The 21,203-nt window shown below is 36.6% G+C and overlaps 1 protein-coding gene across 3 annotated transcripts in view; it reads left to right on the top strand.

Moving 5' to 3' along the window:
• Window positions 1–21,203, top strand: part of PTPRG (protein tyrosine phosphatase receptor type G) — a 486,380-nt gene that overhangs the window by 373,994 nt on the left and 91,183 nt on the right. The window contains exons 11-14 of one of the 3 annotated variants that reach the window (XM_063426861.1): window positions 2,214–2,263; window positions 8,306–8,360; window positions 8,730–9,179; window positions 20,831–20,960. In XM_063426861.1, coding sequence (XP_063282931.1) covers window positions 2,214–2,263; window positions 8,306–8,360; window positions 8,730–9,179; window positions 20,831–20,960 — 685 coding nt within the window. Of the gene's footprint in view, window positions 1–2,213; window positions 2,264–8,305; window positions 8,373–8,419; window positions 9,180–20,830; window positions 20,961–21,203 lie in introns of all 3 variants that reach the window. The other 2 variants (XM_063426860.1, XM_063426859.1) reach the window with 2 other exon arrangements.

The raw sequence follows: 21,203 nt of genomic DNA, 5'->3' as shown, positions 1-21,203 counted from the left end.
ATCCTCATTAAAGGGAATTTAGTGTCCCAGCTTGCTTGGCTTCTCAGGCTCAGCAGGGCTCTCTGCAAATTGTCTTGCTGCTGTCGCTTGTCATTCCTCTCTCTGACCCCGTGTGTTTCCTTCTGCGTGTTGTTGGGGTTTTTGGGCTTCGGGGTTTGCAGGTCGGCTAGTGTTACCGCCTTGCGCCGCTTAGGCCGCCTCCGCTGCCTCCGGTATGTCGGGCTCATGGAGTGAGCAGCAGGGCGCTTCGGAGAGTAGCAGGATGATTCTGGAGGTGCCTTGGTGGGCTCAGTTGGTGTAAGCTTACTCACCAGCTTCTTCCAGAAGGCTTCAAAGATTGCCTCTAGGCGCCAGTTTATATCCGGCATTTCCCCTGCAGGAGTCTGGAGACTTGTGTCGTCCGCCATCTTGGGTGTTGTTTCACCTCGCACGACGATGTTCACGGCACTGCTGCGGCTCCCAGATGTGGTTTGGGGGCTATCAGGGTGGGGACCGGAATGACCCTGCCGGTCCAGAGGGGGGGGGGGGTAGCAGGGCTCCAGGTACATGTTCAGCACTTTGATCGCGCCAGTCAGGGAGAGTGGCCGCCTCTCCCATCCTCAGCGCTTACCAGGCCTCAGTGGAGCTCGGCGTCTGGAGTGCTTAAGAGGGCTGTTGAAGGTATACCCAGGTCGGGTCTGGAGGTGAGTCGCTTGTTGCCCGGTCTTGGGTATTTCAGCCATGATTGTCAGGCCCCGCCCCCCCGACAACACTGTTTTTTAATAAACAATAACATATTGCTAAACATTAATATAGACAGAGTGTCATTTCAAGTATTTCAAGTATTATTTGCAAGTCAGCCACGTATGTAGCTGTATAGGTGCTTGTACATATGCAGTTTAATAACACTCTCACAAGAGGTAGAGAAAGAAAAGAAGAGGGGGAAGGAAGGAAAGGATAGTGTCCCTCACATGGTCGGAGTTCAAAGTGTAGGGTTTTTAATGCTTGCTTTGGTTAGGTTTCTGTGGTAAGGTTCGTGCCTTTTCTAAATTGTTTGGCCCGGCACGGGTGTCATGTCTATCTTGGGTTCGTGGCCCGCTGAGTCGGAATATATTATATTTGTAATCAACAAAAACAATTGGTGGTGATTGAAAAGGTTTTACTTGGTGTTCCTTTTTGATGATATGTTTGGCCCATCTGAATTGCTGAGTGGTATGCCCTATGCACACTGCTCTTGATGTTGCGTGTTACGATGTGTCTAATAGTCAGGAATATTTGGATTGCTTCTTACCTAATCATAGCCTTTTTGTTATTGAACAAGTGATGTTAAACAAGTACAAAGTATTTAAAGAAACTGATTCTAAACAAATTTACTATAGATTAAGATATATCACTGTGACTGTTATTACTGCGAAACTCGGGCTGCTCCTTAAAGGAATTAGAGTAGAAAAAGAGATTGATTTGGGTCCCATAGAGGCACACTTGAGAGATGTGCAGAATGTTAAATATGTATTTTATATAAAAAAGAGTTTATTTTAGATTTTTATTGAATCAGTCATATGTCCTTAATGCAGACACAAACAGACCAGCAAGATGTCAAGAAAAGGAATTCTTCAGAAAGTGGAGATTATTAAGTGATAAATCTCCCACAGTGCGTTTATTACTTTTGCAACTTTTACATCACATTTTTCTTTTGGGTTCCTTTTTTGTATAGCAACTTTCTTTTTTTGAATATGTATGCTTTTTTTTTTTCACCCAGTTTTTTATTCGGGCATCCAAAAGAATTGGCGGTTTGTGTGATTTGCCTATAACGTTCCTAAAGAATGCAATGTTTTGTGTGTTTTGCTTTGCTTTTTGTGTGATCTTGTATGTAACTTGACTTATTACAGCTAGCTACCTGTTTGTTAGTCCACATATTGTACAGAGCTGCATTGGTGCTATATATAGTAATTTTAAGAATGAAGAAAAACACATCTGTTCTCTGTAGATCAGAAGTGTAACATATTTTCTTCTTACCTAGTGTTTAAAGTACTGTATAATTTCTATTGCAGAATAAGTAGGAACTGTTCTGTTTTCTTTAAACCTACTTTGTAATTTTAGTTTAGAAAGTTATCAACGCTTAATGACTTAAGTGCAATATTTTTCGTTCATTTTATATTTGCACTCCAAACTTCTTCTGAGCTTTTTTGATGATATGTTGCGAGGTATTGATTTTTATTTTTGTTCTTATTCAGATAACACAACAAGAGTATTTGAAGGAACACGGATTGTGAAAACAGGGGTGGTAAGTATTAAGCTTTTTTTTGTTTTAATAATAGTATAAGAAAACATTCTCACAGAGTTACATGAGTACATTTTCAAAAGAAGGAGGGGGAATACTTCACGCGGAGCTCAAGGTTAATGCATTTGGGCTGGTGATTTTTTTTTTTTAACCTGTCAGGTAACCTAGATAAATAATTGTATTTTTCATAAGAAAAATAATTGTTGCACATATAGAAGTTCTAAGCAAAAATACATTTTACAAGACATTTGAAGAATAGTATTACAGATTTTTATTTGAAATGAGTGTAATGCTTTAACCCCTTAAGGACACATGACATGTGTGTCATGTCATGATTCCTTTTTATTCCAGAAGTTTGGTCCTTAAGGGGTTAAGGACATCCAGTATGTGCAGCTTATGATGATGGGCCCTTGCGCTGCCCTGAAACACTGCTTCAGGCATACATTAGCCTCTGAGGTATTGGTGTTCGCACACAATACCGCTTTTTGGTAACTTTAGGTCACAGAGCTTTTTTATCCAGAGCTACACATAAAAGATGACTCCAGCACACCTGTTACACAATTTTTCCTTGATTTATAGTGCTTATGCCTAAGCTAAGGTATCTGGGTACAGCTATAACAAGTATAAGGCTGTATGTATATGTATTCCTAACACTACAGAGCCCTCTGGACTCCCCTCCCCCCTCTGTACTCAAACTGCCTGGCTTAGAAAGGGTACAAAAATTATCTTTGGTCACTTACCCGATTCCAGCACTAGTGTCCCTTGACGCTCCATGAATTAGGTCCTCACCATACTAAAGTTTTAATGCTTTCCTATGGGCATTTGACTGACGCAGAGCGTGAGCATGTGCCACTAGAGGCAGTCTCCGTTCTGCAATGTAATTATTGAAGTTTCTCAAAAACTGCACTGACTGACATTGAAGGACTAAGTTGGACTGGGACACCGCACCCAGACCACTTCAATGAGCTGAAGTTGTCTGACTGACTGTAGTGTCCCTTTAATCAACAATAAATATTTGGGGCATAGTGTGTTTTTTTTCCACAATCCCTCTTTATGTGTTTACTAGTCAATAGGTTAAAGCCATTCCTTCTGGCTTTTTGCCTATTGTGAAAATAGGAACAGGGTAGATAAGCAAATATCATGTTGAATGTAGATGAACAGGAATCGAGAAGGGATGTGGAGAAGAATGATAAAGCGAGCTTACCTTATCTGAGATGCATTCATGGAATATACCTTAAAACATTTGAACAATGGACAAACGGGGACACTTTAGGTCTAAAGAGGTATAAGTGGGGCGTGGCCAGGACTGTTCTGCCAAATTTTAGGTGACCTACTAATAACAATTCATATAACTCAAATGTGATTTATAACAACAACAATGTAGCTAATTTACATGGACGGATGTCTAAACACATTTATTGTAGTTTAAAGATACATTACTGCGAGTATTAGTGCTGTGGAGCTCTGTTATACACTCAGACACACCAACAATATGGAGGTCCTTGAAAAGAGGGATATTGGGATAGAAAAGAGGGGCAGAGGGATTTGTGCCCACAATAAGAACTGTCCCTCCCACATAGGGCCACTTAAAGTATCACTGAAGGTCATCTGGTTTTCTTTAATCAGAAGTATAAAGCTTTACAGCCACCTTTTTGTATGGCTTCATGCCGGATATATTCTTTAAATAGGTATTGATCTTAGCCAGTAGTTCTGGTACGGTCACTTGTTTATGTGCTGATTTTGAAGGGTAAATTGCAAAAACCCTGTGACTTTGCTCAGGTTTTTCCCCAGCACACACATGATACAACTTACTTAGGTAAGTATAAAAAAAACCCTGTGAAATGAGCAAAATAGTAGAATTTTATTTTTGTTCTTTCAAATTCAGCAATTTAGATATAAACATATTTATCATCTCTAATTTGCAACAATAGCATAATATCATTAAAAGGAAACTATAGTGCCAGAGGAAAAAAAACTGTTTTTCTGGCACTATAGCTCCCTATAGTGCCCAGCCCCCCTGTGCAAAATGGGTTAATAAAAACACCAATCTCTTACCTGGGTCCAGCGCGATGTCCCTCGGCGCCTGCTTGGTTCCCCTCTGCAATCCCCCGCCGACGTCAGCTGGCATGGGAGATCTAATGCGCATGCACAGCAATGGCCGCGCTCACATTAGAATGTCCCCATAAGAAAGCATTATTCAATGCTTTCCTATGGAGACTCCAAATGACACTGGAAGTCCTCATGCATAGCGTCAGGACGTCCAGAGTCAGGTGACCAAAAGTCGCTTAACAATCCGGAAGTCTCAATAGTGACTGCCTGTCTGGTAGACAGCCACTAGAGAAGGACTTAAACCATTAAGGTAATTATTGCAGTTTATCAAAAACTGCAATAATTATCTTTCCAGGGTTAAGGGTGCTGGGTGCCTATAGAGCCCCTTTAAAAATTGATTCTCTTAAGTATATAATATTTTAATATCATATTACAGAGTCATATATTATATTTCATGTGCATGGCATTAAATGATTTCATATGCAACATGTATTTACTATTATTACTAAAATTATATTCCACATAGAATCTACCTAATTCAATAAATAAGCCTAGCCTTCTGATGTCTTGTCACTGGCTCTCAAATAAAATGTATTAGCTATTAATGATCAGAAATAACAGTGAAACACTGTGATTCATCTTAAATATTATCTTAGCATGACATTTATTTTATTTCATTTTTTTTTTTTTTTAAATAAAATGTAAGCCTTTAAACGTTGGAACAGAGTAATAGTAGCAATCGGTAACACACATTGGATCAGAGTTTAATTCTTTGCTTCCACTGTATCCTGAGGAAGTGAATTGATTGTAGTTAGGAAATCCTTATTTCTCTGTCCGTGCCAACTTTATATATATATATATATATATATATATTTTTTTTTTTTTCTGTAGACTACTCATAAAGGGAAAAAAAATAATCCCAGAAACAGAGCTGTAAATGACACAATGGTGACATCTGCTGGTCAATCATGTAATTAAAATGCTGAGATTTTAATTATTATTCTCACCATTTATATAGCGCCAACAGATTCAGTAGCACTTAAATATGTATATACGTATGTATATAAAGAGGTTTAACCCTTTCACTGACAAACAGTTGGCAGAAAAAAACTCTGCAAGAGATTATTAGGTGTACTGGAAAGTAATGTTTACATTTTTTGTTGTTAATAGATGTAGATAGCACATTATTTAATGGAAATAAAAATGATTGAATTTTTTTTTTTTTTTACAGAAGAACACATAGAGGCAAGATATAATTTACCAAAATAAATTACAGATGAGAAAACATGATATTGCTGCAATTTGGTTTCCACATGAATTTTATTTGTAATTGGCGCCCATAGTATTGTGGACAGACAGAGCAGATGCTACTATCAGACCTCTAGCTCTGTTGGGCGTGCTGTCTCTTCTGGCTGGTGAAGGTGTTTAAAAATCATCAACCATGCTGGAATCTGGACCTCCACCTAGTTCAGATCACTGCAAATGCCTCTTTGCAGTCACAGAATGGAAGGGAGCATTCAAAATGATCTGCACTCAACCAAAGGTGCAGATCTGTAGCACCGGAACAATGGACCATGAGAAATAATATTTAGAGCCCCATCAGAGGATCCATCTAAACCAGGAAAAGAGCAACAATAAAAAAATTATATACGCATACAATCAAACCCCAATAGATAGTCACGCTCATACAAACAGTCAACACCCAATAAACTCTCACAGACTTGTGTATAACTAAATGCACACTTCAAGACTGCATGAATCCATCCATGCACACAACACACCACAAGCAGCTCACACATGCGCTTAAAGACTCAGAAATACACACGCTCACAGTCTTCGATATACCCATTCACAGACACACGCACATATGTTCTATATAGTAACTGATTAAGAATAAACAATTTGTGCTTGCACACAATTCTGGGGTATTAGAATAGTGTAGGGGTTAATGATCGGAGAGTGAATTGAATGACCTACTTTTTTTATTTGAAATAAATAACAAAACACATTTTATTTCCATTCTGTTTCCCTTTAAGGGAAGGCACGAGCAGATTTGGAACAGTATGTACTTAGTTAAAGCAAAAGTAAAATAACAAATACTAAATCATTATTGCCACCAAAAAAAAGTTTTGGGAGTGGTATTTGTTTTCAAATAATTTTGAATTGAATGGCAGAATTAAAATAGTTTAAACGCAGAATAAAATGCTGCTTATAAAAAAATATGTATTTCTGATAATATATTGTTAAATAAGATTCAACATATTTTAAGCAGCAATTTAACGCAACACTGACCTGCTCTTTAGTAGTAAGTTGTGTTGTACACACACTTTGTTTTATCATGACCTATACACAGTGGTGTATTTTGTACTGCCATAGGCATGACAAAACTCTGGCATCCCCGACACACACACACACACACAAACTGACAGACACACATACACATTCACGGACGGACACACACAGAGCCACTCAGTGACAGACATACCCACTCAGTGATGGACACACACTGACAGACACGCATTCACTGAAAGACATAAACACTCACTGTCAGAAACATACATTCACTGGCAGAAACACACATTCACTGACGGACACAAACATACACATTCACTAACGGATACACACACTGACAGACATACAGATTTGCTGGCAGACATACTCCCTGGCAGACACAAACTATCACTGACAGACACATTTACACTTTCACTGACAGACATACACCCAATCAGAGTCAAACACACTCACTGACAGACATAAATGCACACTCCCTCACCGATACACATTCACTGACACATACACACTCTCATACACACTCTCAGTGACAGATGCACTCAGTGACAGACATACACCCAATCAGAGTCAGACACACACACTGACAGACACACACACACATACACATTCACTGACATACACAGTCAGTAACAGACAAGCACACTCTTGGATAAAAACAAGTGCATGCACAGTCACTGACAGACACACACACACACACTAATAATAACACACTTACAATTTATTATTGTTTTACATTTCAATCCACCCAGCCTACCTTTGGGATTCTCGATTTTCCTGGAGTCCAGTGGGGCTGATTGGCTTGTTCTTGTGGTGCGGGTGCAGGAGCAACTACTACGTTTTCAAACTATTCACAAGCAGTTTGCTTACCCAGGGAGTGTGTGAGGGCACTTCTGGCACCATAACTATTAAAGTGGGTTGCCTGGAGTGTTTCTTTAAGGGCTTGCTCTGGAATAACAGTTAAAAAAACAAACAAACAAATAGTGTAAATTGATTTAAGATAAAATGTCACATGAATAAACTAATGAATCATAATATAATATATACATATATATGATAGATAGATAGATATCCAGCACGGGCTCTGTGGTCTTGTTCCTGCCCTGGTGCAACATTGTGCCCTGGAAATAATTCCCAAATGCACTCTGAGGACTTTTTTCTCTGAAATCAATATTTTCTTTACTGTGCAGAAGTGGTACACATACGGTTGACATTTCAGTCCTTTTATGGAATTTTTTTTAAGACCAAGATAGATTTGTGCCCCCTCCTTAAAATGTAAAATAAAGATAAATACTTAGTCTCCCATTCCACTGGTCGCCTGGTTCTCCCCTAGCTGAGATCATGATTATAGAGGGTCTCCATCAATCCAATGCTTCCCCATTGGGAAGCATTTGGGGAGAGAGAGCATCGTTATAATATACTGTCTGTTTTATGTTTAGGAATTACGTAGGGTTGTAAATAACATTTGTACAGCTAAAACGTCTACCTCAGAGTGTCTCTCCAGAATTTTCATAGTTAATCTTTGTGTTTTTTCATCTGCTAGTAAAATTATTAATAATTTTGTTTTCTTATTTCCACTACTGAAACTTTACAACAGGATAATGGAGCTACAGACTCAGATCATATATAAACTTGTTGGTTGTGCTAACGTATTTGTAGACTTCAATAAAATGTTGTTATTGTTTTTTGTTTTTTATTGTTACGCAGAGTGGGGAAAATGGGACTTTTCAGAAAGAAAAATTGAGGAGAAGGCTTACTAAGGGTAATTTCACAGGTATACTGACTCTCTCTCTCTCTTCTTTTTCTCTTTTGGTGATCAAGCCTACTGCCTCTCCAGCTTCTTCTGCTGATATGGCACCAATCAGTTCCGGATCTTCTACATGGACTTCTTCAGGCATTCCCTTTTCTTTTGTTTCCATAGCAACTGGGATGGGTCCTTCTTCCAGTGGTAGTCAGGCTACTGTGGCCTCTGTGGTTACCAGTACTTTGCTTGCAGGCCTTGGCTTTAGTGGTGGTGGTTTACCTTCCTTTCCTAGCACGGTGTGGCCTACTCGCCTTCCTGCTTCTTCATCTGCCAGTAAACAGACTGTAAAACCTGTTGTTTCCACTACTGAACCTTTACCATCCACAGGCTCAGATAGTGATGCTTCCCCAACCAAAAACAATGAAGGAACCGAGAATGGTGAAAAAGATGAGAAAGGTGAAGGGGAGGATGATGAAAGAGACCCCGATGATGAAGGTAAAAAAGAAACTGATAAAAAGGGGAAAAACACAACTACACATTCTTCAGAGGCACAAAATCAAACCGAGTCTACCCCAACCTCTGTTTCCAAAGATGGAGTGGGAGAGACTGGTTCAAATGAAACTTTATCAGATCCAGAACAAAAACAAAACACTACTTTATTAGTCGATGATGACCAAAACTGGAACACTAGTACTGCAGGGGATGCACTGCCATCACAAACCACTGAAGATTATTATGACCTGGACCAAACTACAAAGACACCAGGATCATCGTCAATAGATGAGCACTTTAATGATGGAAAATCGTCAGACAACAGATTCATCACAGTTAACCCAGGTTGGTGACTTGATCTATGATCTCCAGAGCCCCTAATGGCTACTTGAATCCCCTCTCTGTCCTTAAATCCACTGACTTTTCTTACTAAAAGTATGTTTCCAATTGGTAAAGGAAATGTAAATAATGCAAACTAACCTTAACTGTACAAATCATCTTTTTAGCGACTTTCCTTTATTTTATACCAGTCTGTTTTAGTTACACATTTTCAATATTTAAAATTATCTTCCTTCATTTATGCTTTGTTTTGTCTTTTTTTTCTGATGTAACATGCTTGCTGTTTTATGTACATTCCTGCTGTTTCCATTAACAATCCTGTTTTGTCCATGTTCTTGTTGTGTCCGCACTCATTGATGCAAACAAATGAAAAAAAGTTTATGTAAATCAACTTAACTGATGGGTTGTTTTATGAGCCCACACACACAATACGTGTGTGTATTTTATTTTTTTGTTTGTTTGTTGTTGTTTTCCTACCAAATATACCTTTATTATGGCTTTTATAGTTTATGTAGTTTTATTTCCATGAAGAAATCTTTACGGGGCTAGTCATTTAACATGAGAATGAGAGTCAATTTCAATTTTAAGGTCAAAGTAGTCAAACTCATTGCTGACTTATTCTAGTTCAGCTATTTTGACCTTAAATTTTAGATTCACTTTAAATTCTCAGTTTTGTGAATAACACTGTAGAATACGTTTTTGCATCTAAAGGAGGTAACATGGAGACGTATAGAACTTTACACTTGTTAATAGTAAGCATATCAATGCAAAGAAGGAAATGATGAGAGGCACTAGAAGAGAGATATAAAAAGGACCCAATCCTTATAAAACATTTCACTTTCCCAGAACTTTGTGACTTCCACTGTACCCAATTTTGTGGGCATTGGGCATCAAGAATTGTTAGCCAGTGACACGTTTGATTAATTATTTTACCTTTATCTGTAGTTGCATTATCCCAGTTAAATAATGAATAAAGTGATATACATCCCTAACACAAATAAAGTAGAAAAAACATAAAATGAATCAAACTACCGGTAAACGGACACTGTAGGCACTATAACCATTTCATCTCATTTGATGAAAAGCAGTTTAACACTAAAATTGGTGGCCCTGACCACCCACAGTCCAGGTCCTATTCCAAGTAAGGCAGAGATTACACTGTTCCTTCTAGCTATACCAATTCAAATGAGCATGGGGCACAGCTGGCACTCTCAGCCAAACACAACTGCCCATTGCTGCTCAGGCTTTTATCAAGATTCAGGAATTTATGATGGGGACTTAATGGTTAATAGTTTTCGAAGCTCCTGATTCCTGCCATAGGTGACGAGAAACTCTGCAGCACATGATGTTAGCATTGTCAGGCAGCTTCATATTCCCTCTGCCATGTCTCTATCCTTGCTTTTAATTCAGTCCAATGGTTGTGTTTGAAGTGGAAATATGATGTAACATCATATTTCTGCATCTTATGCATAACACAACTGTAATCTTCTGATCTCTCCAGTTGGTCCATTGGACTGTGATCATGGTAGCCTATGTGCAGCTAGTAACCCAGTTAGCTGATGACCATTCCCCACCTGGTTGACAGGTTACATTGCAGATTCCTTCCCAGCTGGACTGGAATTTGTGTAGTGTAAGAGTAGCATAATGGCAGATCCTAAACTACCTGCTCAGCGTCCTAAGTGGTGTAGTTTTATAATAGCTGGATCTACCTTTATGTAATTTTGGATAAAAGTGTATTAATGTCTAGTTAGTTTGTTCTATGAATGAAAACTGTCATCTGTACATCCTGGGAGAAGGAAAGTGAAGCATCTGCAGGTGATAGATTGTCAAAACTAGAAAAGTTCATCAAAGAAAGAAAACAGAATGAGAAATAATCAATCACTTTGATCAAATGACACAAATAGTGTATAATAACATGAATTTAAAGTTTAGAGGTAGGTATACATTTTATTTTGGGACCACTTTAGAAAGTCATAGAAATGCAAGGAGCATACTCCTAAACTGTGGTATGTCAATAAATAACCCTAGTATAATTTCAATTAAATAAAAAAAAAAGCCTAGTTATAGTCCAGAAACTGTTTTCAACCACTATAATTTTCTGTCCTATGTACATGCACACAATTTATTTATTTTTTTCTAAGTGCATTTACCTCCGATATCACATTTTTTGTATCATACCATGGTCTACTTTGACCACTGATGGTACACAAACCCCATATGACTAATGGAAATGTAGACACAGACGTTAGTAACACCAGCTTGATGTGAAGTGAAGCTTGATGGACAAGCATCCTAAACATGGTACTGTATGGTCCTATGTCCTTCAAGTGCATAGATGCAGTCAAATGAGTGTACAAAGGCTTGGGCCATTTTATACCAAAGTGTATCTTCGAATAATATAATATACAAATGTCATTTATAGTTCTAACAATACCCTTAAAATATGTTTTCGTTCATATTAACTAACACTTTCCATGGGATGTAATCTGTATCTGCTGGCCAGCCCGTATATTGCAAGATACCAAAAGAATTACTTAGCATCTCAGTCATGGGAACACAAACCCTATATATATATATATATATATATTAAATAAGTGTTAAAAAAATAACTTACGTCTATGTTACAAGAAGAGATTCAGTATTCTAAAATAAATTCTAAAATCGGAATGTTATGAGGTTTGTGCCATTGATATTTTTACAGCATTTATCACATAGAATGTCTTATAGAATTAAGTGTTTTCTTACAATGGCATATAACATAATGCATCATGTTAAGTAATATGTACAGTTAAGTGTAATCATTATCTGCTGTGTTTCTCATATTCACTCTGCCCTTTTATAGTAAAAAAAACTTCCTAATTTATAAGGGGACTTTAGATATGCTGATGTTCCAGTTTTCATGCTTTTCCTAAATCGTTTCTTATATCTTGAGGAAAAATAAATATATTGCAATGCTTTAGGGTAACTATATACATGTATCCCAGTCTACTGTAGACACATTAATACATTTTGCCCCTCCATGTTATGGGGGTTTACGGGACCAGATTTTAAAATTAACTCAATATAACTATTATTATTATGATTATCGCCATTTATATAGCGCCAACAGATTCCGTAGTGCTTTACAATATTATTAGGGGGGGTGGGGGGGGGTTTAACTATAAATAGGACAATTATAAGAAAACTTACGGGAACGATAGGTTGAAGAGGGCCCTGCTCAAACAAGCTTACAGTCTATAGGACTTTAATTTGGGTTGTCAAATAAATACAAACCAGGTATATCAATTCATTTTAGGTCCTACTTTTATTCAGGATAAAAAATGGGAATGTGGTTAAGAGGCATGTGGGATTAAACTGTTGTTTATTTTTTCCTGACATTTTAAATGAATTTTAATTTGATGGAATTTGCATTGTGACCCCTAGGGGGCATATCAGCTCTTTTATGATAGATGCAGGTACGCAATGTTGTTTATGCATTGCTGTCTTATAGTTGCAGCTTATGCATAAATACCGAACATTAATCTGTAAAATACATTTACAACAATGTAAAGGTTGGAACTAATTTTCCAGACATCTTCTGTATATTTGAACAGTTTTTTTTTTTTTTTTTTTTTACATCCGTTCAGTTATTGCCATCATGCTTATATTAGACACACAGGTAAAGTCTTTATTTAATTTAACTAAATTACATCTGTTGAGCCCTTATTAATGTATTTTTGAATGCCCTTTAAACACAATGCAGAATTTCTCTGCCTACCAAAATGTTTTTTCTTTTTTTTTTTCTTTCAATGGGATAAAATAATTTCTGACACCAAAAAGTTTCCTTTGCATCATCATAATGAGCCAATTCAAAACGTAGTGCAAAATGGCGAAGTTCTACTTATAGCAAATGTGGACAATATTTACATATTGCTTATTTTTGCCTAAATGTGCAGTTTTTCTACCTAGTTCCACAGTAACCGGCCACTGTGCCCATTGCAATGGAGCAGTAAAGTGGAGTAGAAGTAAAATTCTAAGGTCAATGTAACCATAATCTGCTTTACTCTGAAAATAAATTTAATCCCACGCATTTTTCATCTTTTACATTTAAGAATGCGTATGTTTTGGAGGCTGAGATTACCACATTTTTAAAAACAAGTCGCATACAGCACATCTGATGATGCATCACTTTGTCAGACAGTTTTATGTGTGCGTTTTATAGGCAATTTGTTAACAATTTACAGTGACAAATTGTGCTGGTAGAGATTGAATGAGGTGTAAATCATATCAGTTTCAGGTTATCATTTTTTGTGAATGATATTTAGGATGTAAGGTGAGATAATTTGTTGCTGTCACTTTAAAATAAATAAATAAATAAATAAATAAAAAACCTAGAAAAAAAACTTGCAGGCATGTATCACCTTACATTTCTGTGATCACACAACAGAAATGTGTTGTAAAAAAAAAAAAAAAATACAAGCTACTACACTGACTGCAAACATTTTCTTTGCTATGGATTTTTGTGAAATTCCATTTAAAAAAAATAAACTAAATCTACTTTGTTGTACTTTTACAAATCTCAGTTAAAAGTAGGCATTCTACCCCCACATCCAAATAAAGAAATACTCTTTTATAGACTGCAGTATGAGATATATGAAAGGATTTGTAAGAAAAAAAAAAAAAAACATTATAAAATGATAACCACAGGAAAATGCAAGTACAACAATTGGAACGAAATTCAAAATATAGAAAAAATATCTTAAGCAATTTATTAAAGTAGTACTGTTATATAAATTCATTTTTTTGTTTGCTTGTTTTTTTTTTTTTTGGTTTTGTTTTTAAACACCAAGTACTAATAAGCCACGTTTAAAATAAAATTGAAAAGAAAGCACAAAATAAAACATACATTGTATACAAATATAATATATTGCAATGTTCTGAAATACTGTGTTTGGCAAGCTATATTTTGTATAACATTGTCACTATGGGAATTGTGCTTACCATTCAGCTAAAAAAAGTTATTGTGGGGGAAAAGCAAGTCTTATGGCTTGACTGGTGTGCAGAAAGCAGGTTAGGTAGACTAACTGTTACAGCTTTGATTCTGAAAATGTATTATTGAGAATAACATAACCAATGTTGAATCAATTTAAAACTGTTAATGCAGCATACCTACCCTTTTTTTATGTTCTGTTTATGAATACATATTTTTTTTAAAACCCAAGGTGACAGTTCTGCATTTAACTATCGCAAACATACTTTGAGGTACTGATTTCTTTTATTTAAAATTAATAAATGCCCTTAAATGTGCATAGGGTCAGGTGGAGTGTTATCTCGATTCACCCTTTTTTTGTGCAAGAATATCTGTAAATGCTGTCTGAGTCCTTTGGGAATTTGAGTTATGAAACGGTGTTCTACAATATGTGACACATTTTTGATGATTTTCTGTAAATGGCAAAGTATGAATAATGAACCTTTTCACTCAAGTAGATGACTTGTTATAAATGAAATATTGATTATATGTCAAAGAAAAATATATGGTAAAGGGAATTCCTAGCGTAGCCCTAAGGTTTTTACAAGTTGATGCGTTTCTGTCAATGATATGTGATTAAACAAATGATCTCTTAAGGTGTATGTTTAGATATATATTTTAAATGAAAAATGGCCACGAATGTTGAGGGTTTAAAATGAGAATGCAGGACTTCAATCATTTGACGCAATTGGATTTTTACCTGGTTTTACTGCATCGTCAGTCCATTTAGCAAGTAACATTTGGGGTAATGACGATTCAAGGCTGCCTAAACATTTTGTTATATTGTATATGTTTATAAGTATGAACATTTAGTTTATTTAGATTTGTTGTTTCTTAATAAAACATTTTTGATGAAAAATGTAGCAATTCTAGTTATTTACTCAATATAAACTTTCCTAGAGGCCCATCTGGCGGATTACCCTTTATTTGTGGGCGTTCATAGTAAAACATGCAAGTCCCCAAGTCCGCTACATTTCTGTACCCTTCCACCTCCCCTTGTCTTAAAATGGAACGTTCAACTAAACAAAAATTAAGAACAAAACCTTACAGTACACAAATCAGTTAACATATTTATTAATTACAAGCAGTGAAGCACAATCTTACTGCAGAGGGATTTATTCACTTAAGAGGGAAAGATTGAGAATTAACCAGAAAATTAAAAAAATAGGACCAAGTATCACAGCTGGAAATTGGTTATATTGGCCTAACATTTACAATCCCCTTTGGGATTCTCCCCTGCTCCTAGTGAATATATTTGTGCATGCATAGAGGCATACAAAAAACCCAAAACCTATTTAGACTTTATTTTAACACTTTTATAAGAAAGACACAAAAAACAAAAATGTACTTGGTGTCTGATTTTAGCTACAATAATACAATTTTTAATGTTAATTTATCCACAAGACTGACTGTGGAATGGCTATGGGGATATGAATGAAAGGCTAGTCTAGAACAAAGTTCTAAAAGTAGAACAATGAATGGAATGCTCCTGGTGTCTGTAACACTTTATATTTTCACAAACTGAACCTCTTGGTATAATACTCTGCGGCAGTGCCAAATGTTATCCATCAGAGTCAAAATTTATTATCTGATTTATTGCAGGAATAATGTGCTTTTACATTTCCCTAGATCTGACCGATGTCAGGAGCCATTCATTTTAATTAACTATTTTTATGTATTTTTCCTTTAAATTTAATTTCCACCCTACTGACGGACAAACCTTTCGGTTTTACAGAACCATGCTCGCTGGATTCTAACCAGTTAGGTAGTGTTACAAACTCCCGCCTACACAGTCATTTAATGCCCATCAGTACATTAATGACCACAAACCTATTCCGTTTACTCCTTGGCTCCAATGCAGATCTGTACAACCGCTTCTTACAAATCTTGCTTCAGAACATAGATTAGATCATTCTAATGACACCCCACTGATAGCAACGTGCTATGTCCATTAATGTGAGGAATATGACTGTCCTTAGTTTGCAGGTTCTAACAGATGAAGCAGTTTATCAATGCATTGCAAGCTAGCCTTATTAAAGTGGTGTGCATTGAGATAAATAAAGCTGTAAATCATCACCCCGGTATAGCCCTTTGGCAGTGTGTGTGCCAGTACATAATTAACTCTCATACTAGTTTCAACTCTGTCTGGGATTCATTGCAAGTAACGAGCCCACAAAGTACATATGTTCTTTAAATTAACCTGTCTTATCTTATACAGGCCACATTTGAGAAAGATGGTGCATAGCAGAATTGCCTAAAGGTGTTGTGGGCCAGAATGTGACAATATAAAATGTTATCGGTCCTGGAGGAGTTAAGAGCTATAAGCTTATTTCTTGTTTTTAAGGTTCAGTAGATTAGGTTAGCATACCTGGACACACTCTAGATTTCCTCTAGAGACTCTAGATTTGACTGCTAATCGCTGGGTCTGGAGTCTTGTGTTCAATATCAAGATGGGGAAAGGGCATTTACCTTCTTTTCCTAAACTCACACTCGATCATTCCTCACCCTCTTTTGAACAGATATTAAATACCGTCTTGACAGAACTTGCTCAGTTTACGAGTATGTCATCCAGTTGTGACTTGTGAATTTCAAAGATCCAAAATATTCTCTCAGCAGCATCTTCAGTCATCAGTAAAAGAGGAGGAATTTGTTGATACAATAACGACAGACACAACATGTTTTCCTCAAGCACACTTATCACTAGTTATTGCTGCATCAAAATTGTTGTTTTTTTTTTTTCTCTAAAAACTTGGATGCACTGCCCAACCTGACGTTATGTACCAGCTTCTACTTTTGTCATCTCTACTTCTCACTGAGAACTCCTTCTTTACTCCACGGGAAGTGAAAATAACACACATCTAAAGTGCCCCTATTTAGGAGGGACAGTCCCTATTTTGGGCTCAGATCCCTCTGTCCCTGTTTTCTATACGAATGTCCGAATGTCACACTGTGTCTTTCAACTACTATAAATTTGGGTAGAAATCAGTTCGTGTAAATATGATAAATTGTTCTTGCTTTAAATTGCATTTTTGTTCACCTAAAATTTCTCCTAACAGCCTGCCCCTGGTCACAGCCTCACAAACCTAAAATTTTAAATGTCTCTTTGCCCATTGAATATTTTGGGGGCTTGAAAAGAGGTCTCCATGCCACCAATTCACCTGTTTTCCCAGACATATAGTCATTTCTTAAAAACAATTTTCAGCCTTTTTTTAAAGCTATAAGCTTACCTGGTAATGTATTCCCCATCATGGTTCTGACAACGATGTGGAGTATTGTAGTCCAGTAGCTAAATACCAGAAATAATTGGGATGATTTGTAAACATGTTGCCAAAAAGATCAAGGTCGTACAATGTTAAAAAAAAACTGGAATTCAAAGTCCCTGCTGGTTGTCTTGGTTTCCAGGGTGACTGCCCCACTTTTATAACACTTTTTTCTGTTCTATCTCCCAATTTCCTTTGACTTCATGTGTGTACTAAAACGGCACATGCACATGTGCAGCGATACTGATAAATGAGATTTGATCCTGTGCTGAAGTTTCTGGAGAATGGAACCATCATGCACCCACCTTGTCACCACTGCACTGTGATAATGGCACAGAATGCTTTAAGGGACCAAACTCCATGTCAACATGCAACCCTTTTACATATAATACACCAACCTTTGGCCACATGCTGAAAACATAATTGCTGATAATTTTGGATAGTGTCCCTCTATGCTTGCTCCTAAAAGTGGGACCTTCTTGTGAGTTCAGACTTCTCTAGAACAGTCTGAGGATAATCCCTCTAGAAGTACCAAGGCCATGGGAACAGATCCTATTTTTCAGGGCCTCCATACTACCTGAGAATGTAAAAAGCTTGCCTGCCTGCGCAGGGCTCCTGCCGTATCGCTATGCCCCTGCCACGCACATTTGATTTCTTGTCCATACATTACAATTATTCTCTACATCCTGCTGATATCTGTCCTTATATTTGATTGAGTGAGTTTGCAGCAGCAGTACAGGCAGCTGCAGACTTTCATCACGAATGTGCCTTGATTTATTTATATTGGCAATGATTTTTATTACACCATATGCAGGAAATGAAAAAATAAATAAAGCCACTTCCATTTGGGGAGTTAGCAACGAGCTTAAGACCTTAATGAAGATTTCTCTCCTTTGGTAATGTTGTGCTATTTCTTAATTACTTGCTTTGTTGTTTATGACACAGATATCGCAAGGCTACCGACGGTCTTGCAATACAGCCTCTGGCCCACAGACCACCAGTGAAGGATCCATCATTGGCCAGTATGACCCTTATAATGTCAACTGAGTGTTTACTAATGATAAGGAACGGTTATAACATGCTTCCCTATCTATGCCCAAATGGAATCTTAATTCAGCCGCATAATTAAAAAAAATGATCTTTATTATGCCTGAACCTTTTACTACCTAATGCAGTCATTCTTCAAAGACCTTGGCAATTCTCTGTGCCATTTGTAATGGCAGTGATGCAGTAATTTGGAATTCCCTGGCTCCTACTATTCATTTGACAGTTCGCACCACAAATCCAAGACTTGCTGTAATTTGCTGGTGGCTCCAGTTTCTTTGCTTTAACTCTGTCAGTACCAGGAAAAAAAGTAAAATCTGAAAAAGTTATATAAAGTGTTGTGAGTAAATGTTATGCACATTAATGCTGCAATGCATGATCTGTGTGTTTTTTGTTCTTTTTAATTTGCATCTATTTTTGTAGGCAGTAGTTTTTGTGTTTTGTGTTCTTTTTGATGTTTTATATATTTGACTAAATACCTCTATTGGTAATATATATGATCTATGTATCTATGCTAGCTAAAACACCTACCATTAAGTCAAAGGACTATTGTGCTAGTTAATTCCTTATCTAGAAAACACTGCCTTAATTGCCAAAATATATATTTTCTCTCTTTTTTTTTTTTCTCTCCTTTGGTGACATACATGTGGGTTGTCTTATTTTCTAACATAATAGGAGAGATTGTGTTATTCAATCCACCTGCAAAAGATGGTCATGGGTAGATAAAACACATCGTTCTTTAAACATATACCACCTATACAGAAGATACTAGAATCAGAAAATAATGGAGTGATGGGATATCTCTTGTTTAACATAGAATTATAGCCTTTTAATTTTACACTATCCTCTTTCAGAGTACACAGTCTATGGATCTATGACCCTGTTCATCTCAGAATCTGTCCAACACTGTATACCACTTTGAGTCACACAGGGTTTAATGTTTTAGGGTCCTTTTTTACAGGGTACTTTTTAAATTTCTATATATGATAAACTGGTAGATCACTGTTGATTTTACAGCACAATAGATCTAAACATATCTAAATGTTTGTGTTCTGTGTGGTTGATGTACACTGTGACCCCCACGCGTTTGGCTGATTTGCATCCCTGCAAGACTTTACTGCTACAGGCCAGTATCCGTATGAGCTGGTAACTGGCCTACTTTTCAAAACAAAATGAATCCATGCAGTGCTGGTAGCATATACATTCTCTTGTCTTTCTCTGCTTTTTAGCTTACACTTTTTCCCCAAAAATTTTTTTTCATTTGGGTAAGAAATGTAATATTAATTTTAGATTTTGCAGTCTTGCTGTGTGCAACCTGTTTACATCTGTCTGTTGCATTCTGCCAATTTATAATGCACCTCTAATTGAGTTCATCATTTATAAATGCCTTTGTGTTCTAAATTATAACCGTACACCAAATGGGCAGCTAAGGTCAATGTTATAATTTAAATGAATTAGTCAGCAGGACAATCATATATAATCCTGTTTATTTATTTATTTATTTATTTTGCTTTAGAAAGCTGTACAACCTTTTTGGGTGTTCTTATTCATTTTTAAAATATGCCTAGAAAAATAATGCAATTTAATTTTATTTTTTATTACGTTTTTTTAATATAAAGCAGATGAAACCGTGGTTTGTACTTTTTGTCTGTATACATAAAGGGGCTAATCTCTTGTTGAGCAATCTTTTATCTTTTATGCTTTTTAGACTTTCTTTTGTTGTTTTTTTTTTGTTGTTGCATACAGAATAACAGATCCCAGAATCAGTACTCTAAAATTTCCTGTTTTTGTTTTGTTTGTTTTTTTTGCCATGTTTTGTTATGCTACTTTTAACCTGTCATTTAAATTCAGTATGTGAAAAATGGCTTGGATGAGTGACTCTTGAAGTCTTTGATGCTCATCAGTGCCAGAGTAAACTTTGTAGCTGCAGCACAGGTTCCATTTACAACCACAATCATCGCACCTACAATCTTGTGTATGTTAATGCACTACTTAGTGAAATGCGTTGGTGACTTGGATTAAACATTTAGAATAGAACTAAATTGTGCTTAGCCATTCTAGAGAACTACAGGTTTTAACTGTATATGCAAATCCACAGAATGGCAGAAACCTCAAGAATCAACTTTTTTAATGTTAAGAGACAGGTGCCCATACTAAATGCATGGTACTGCTGGAGCATTTATCTATTTACAAATGGATAATGTGTTCGCTTTGATATCTTGGAGGCATTTTGATATGTGATTATTAAATAATAGTTAATACCAAAAGTTTTGTTGAACTTTTATTTCTGTTCTGTTTTATCTTGTTTATCACTATATATCTGTTATTATAAATTTACTCTACAGACCACCATAATGCCAGCATGGCAAGCCGGCCAGCACCAAACAAGATGGAATGGATCATCCCACTCATGGTGGTTTCAGCTTTAACGTTCTTGTGCCTCATACTTCTAATAGCTGTGCTGGTGTACTGGAGGTAAGGGACTTCATTTTCTCTCTTTTTATTTTTAACATTCTGTGCTGACAGTAATCCTTTTCTACAGTGGATTTCCTGGAAAGGTCTTGATATCCAAGATAATGGTATTTATGTTGCTAGATTGTATTACAAAATACTATTTTATAATCGCAATGCCAGGCCTCCCCAGTCATGTACAACTTTTCAAACCCTTTTTCATCACATGCTCATATCTCATTCGACATATAGATGGATTTGACAGGT

The sequence above is a fragment of the Pelobates fuscus genome, chromosome 7 (genome assembly GCF_036172605.1).
Source record: "Pelobates fuscus isolate aPelFus1 chromosome 7, aPelFus1.pri, whole genome shotgun sequence".
Taxonomy (NCBI): domain Eukaryota; kingdom Metazoa; phylum Chordata; class Amphibia; order Anura; family Pelobatidae; genus Pelobates; species Pelobates fuscus.
Note: the sequence above shows the minus strand (reverse complement) of the source record. Positions and strands in the feature narration are given on the sequence as shown.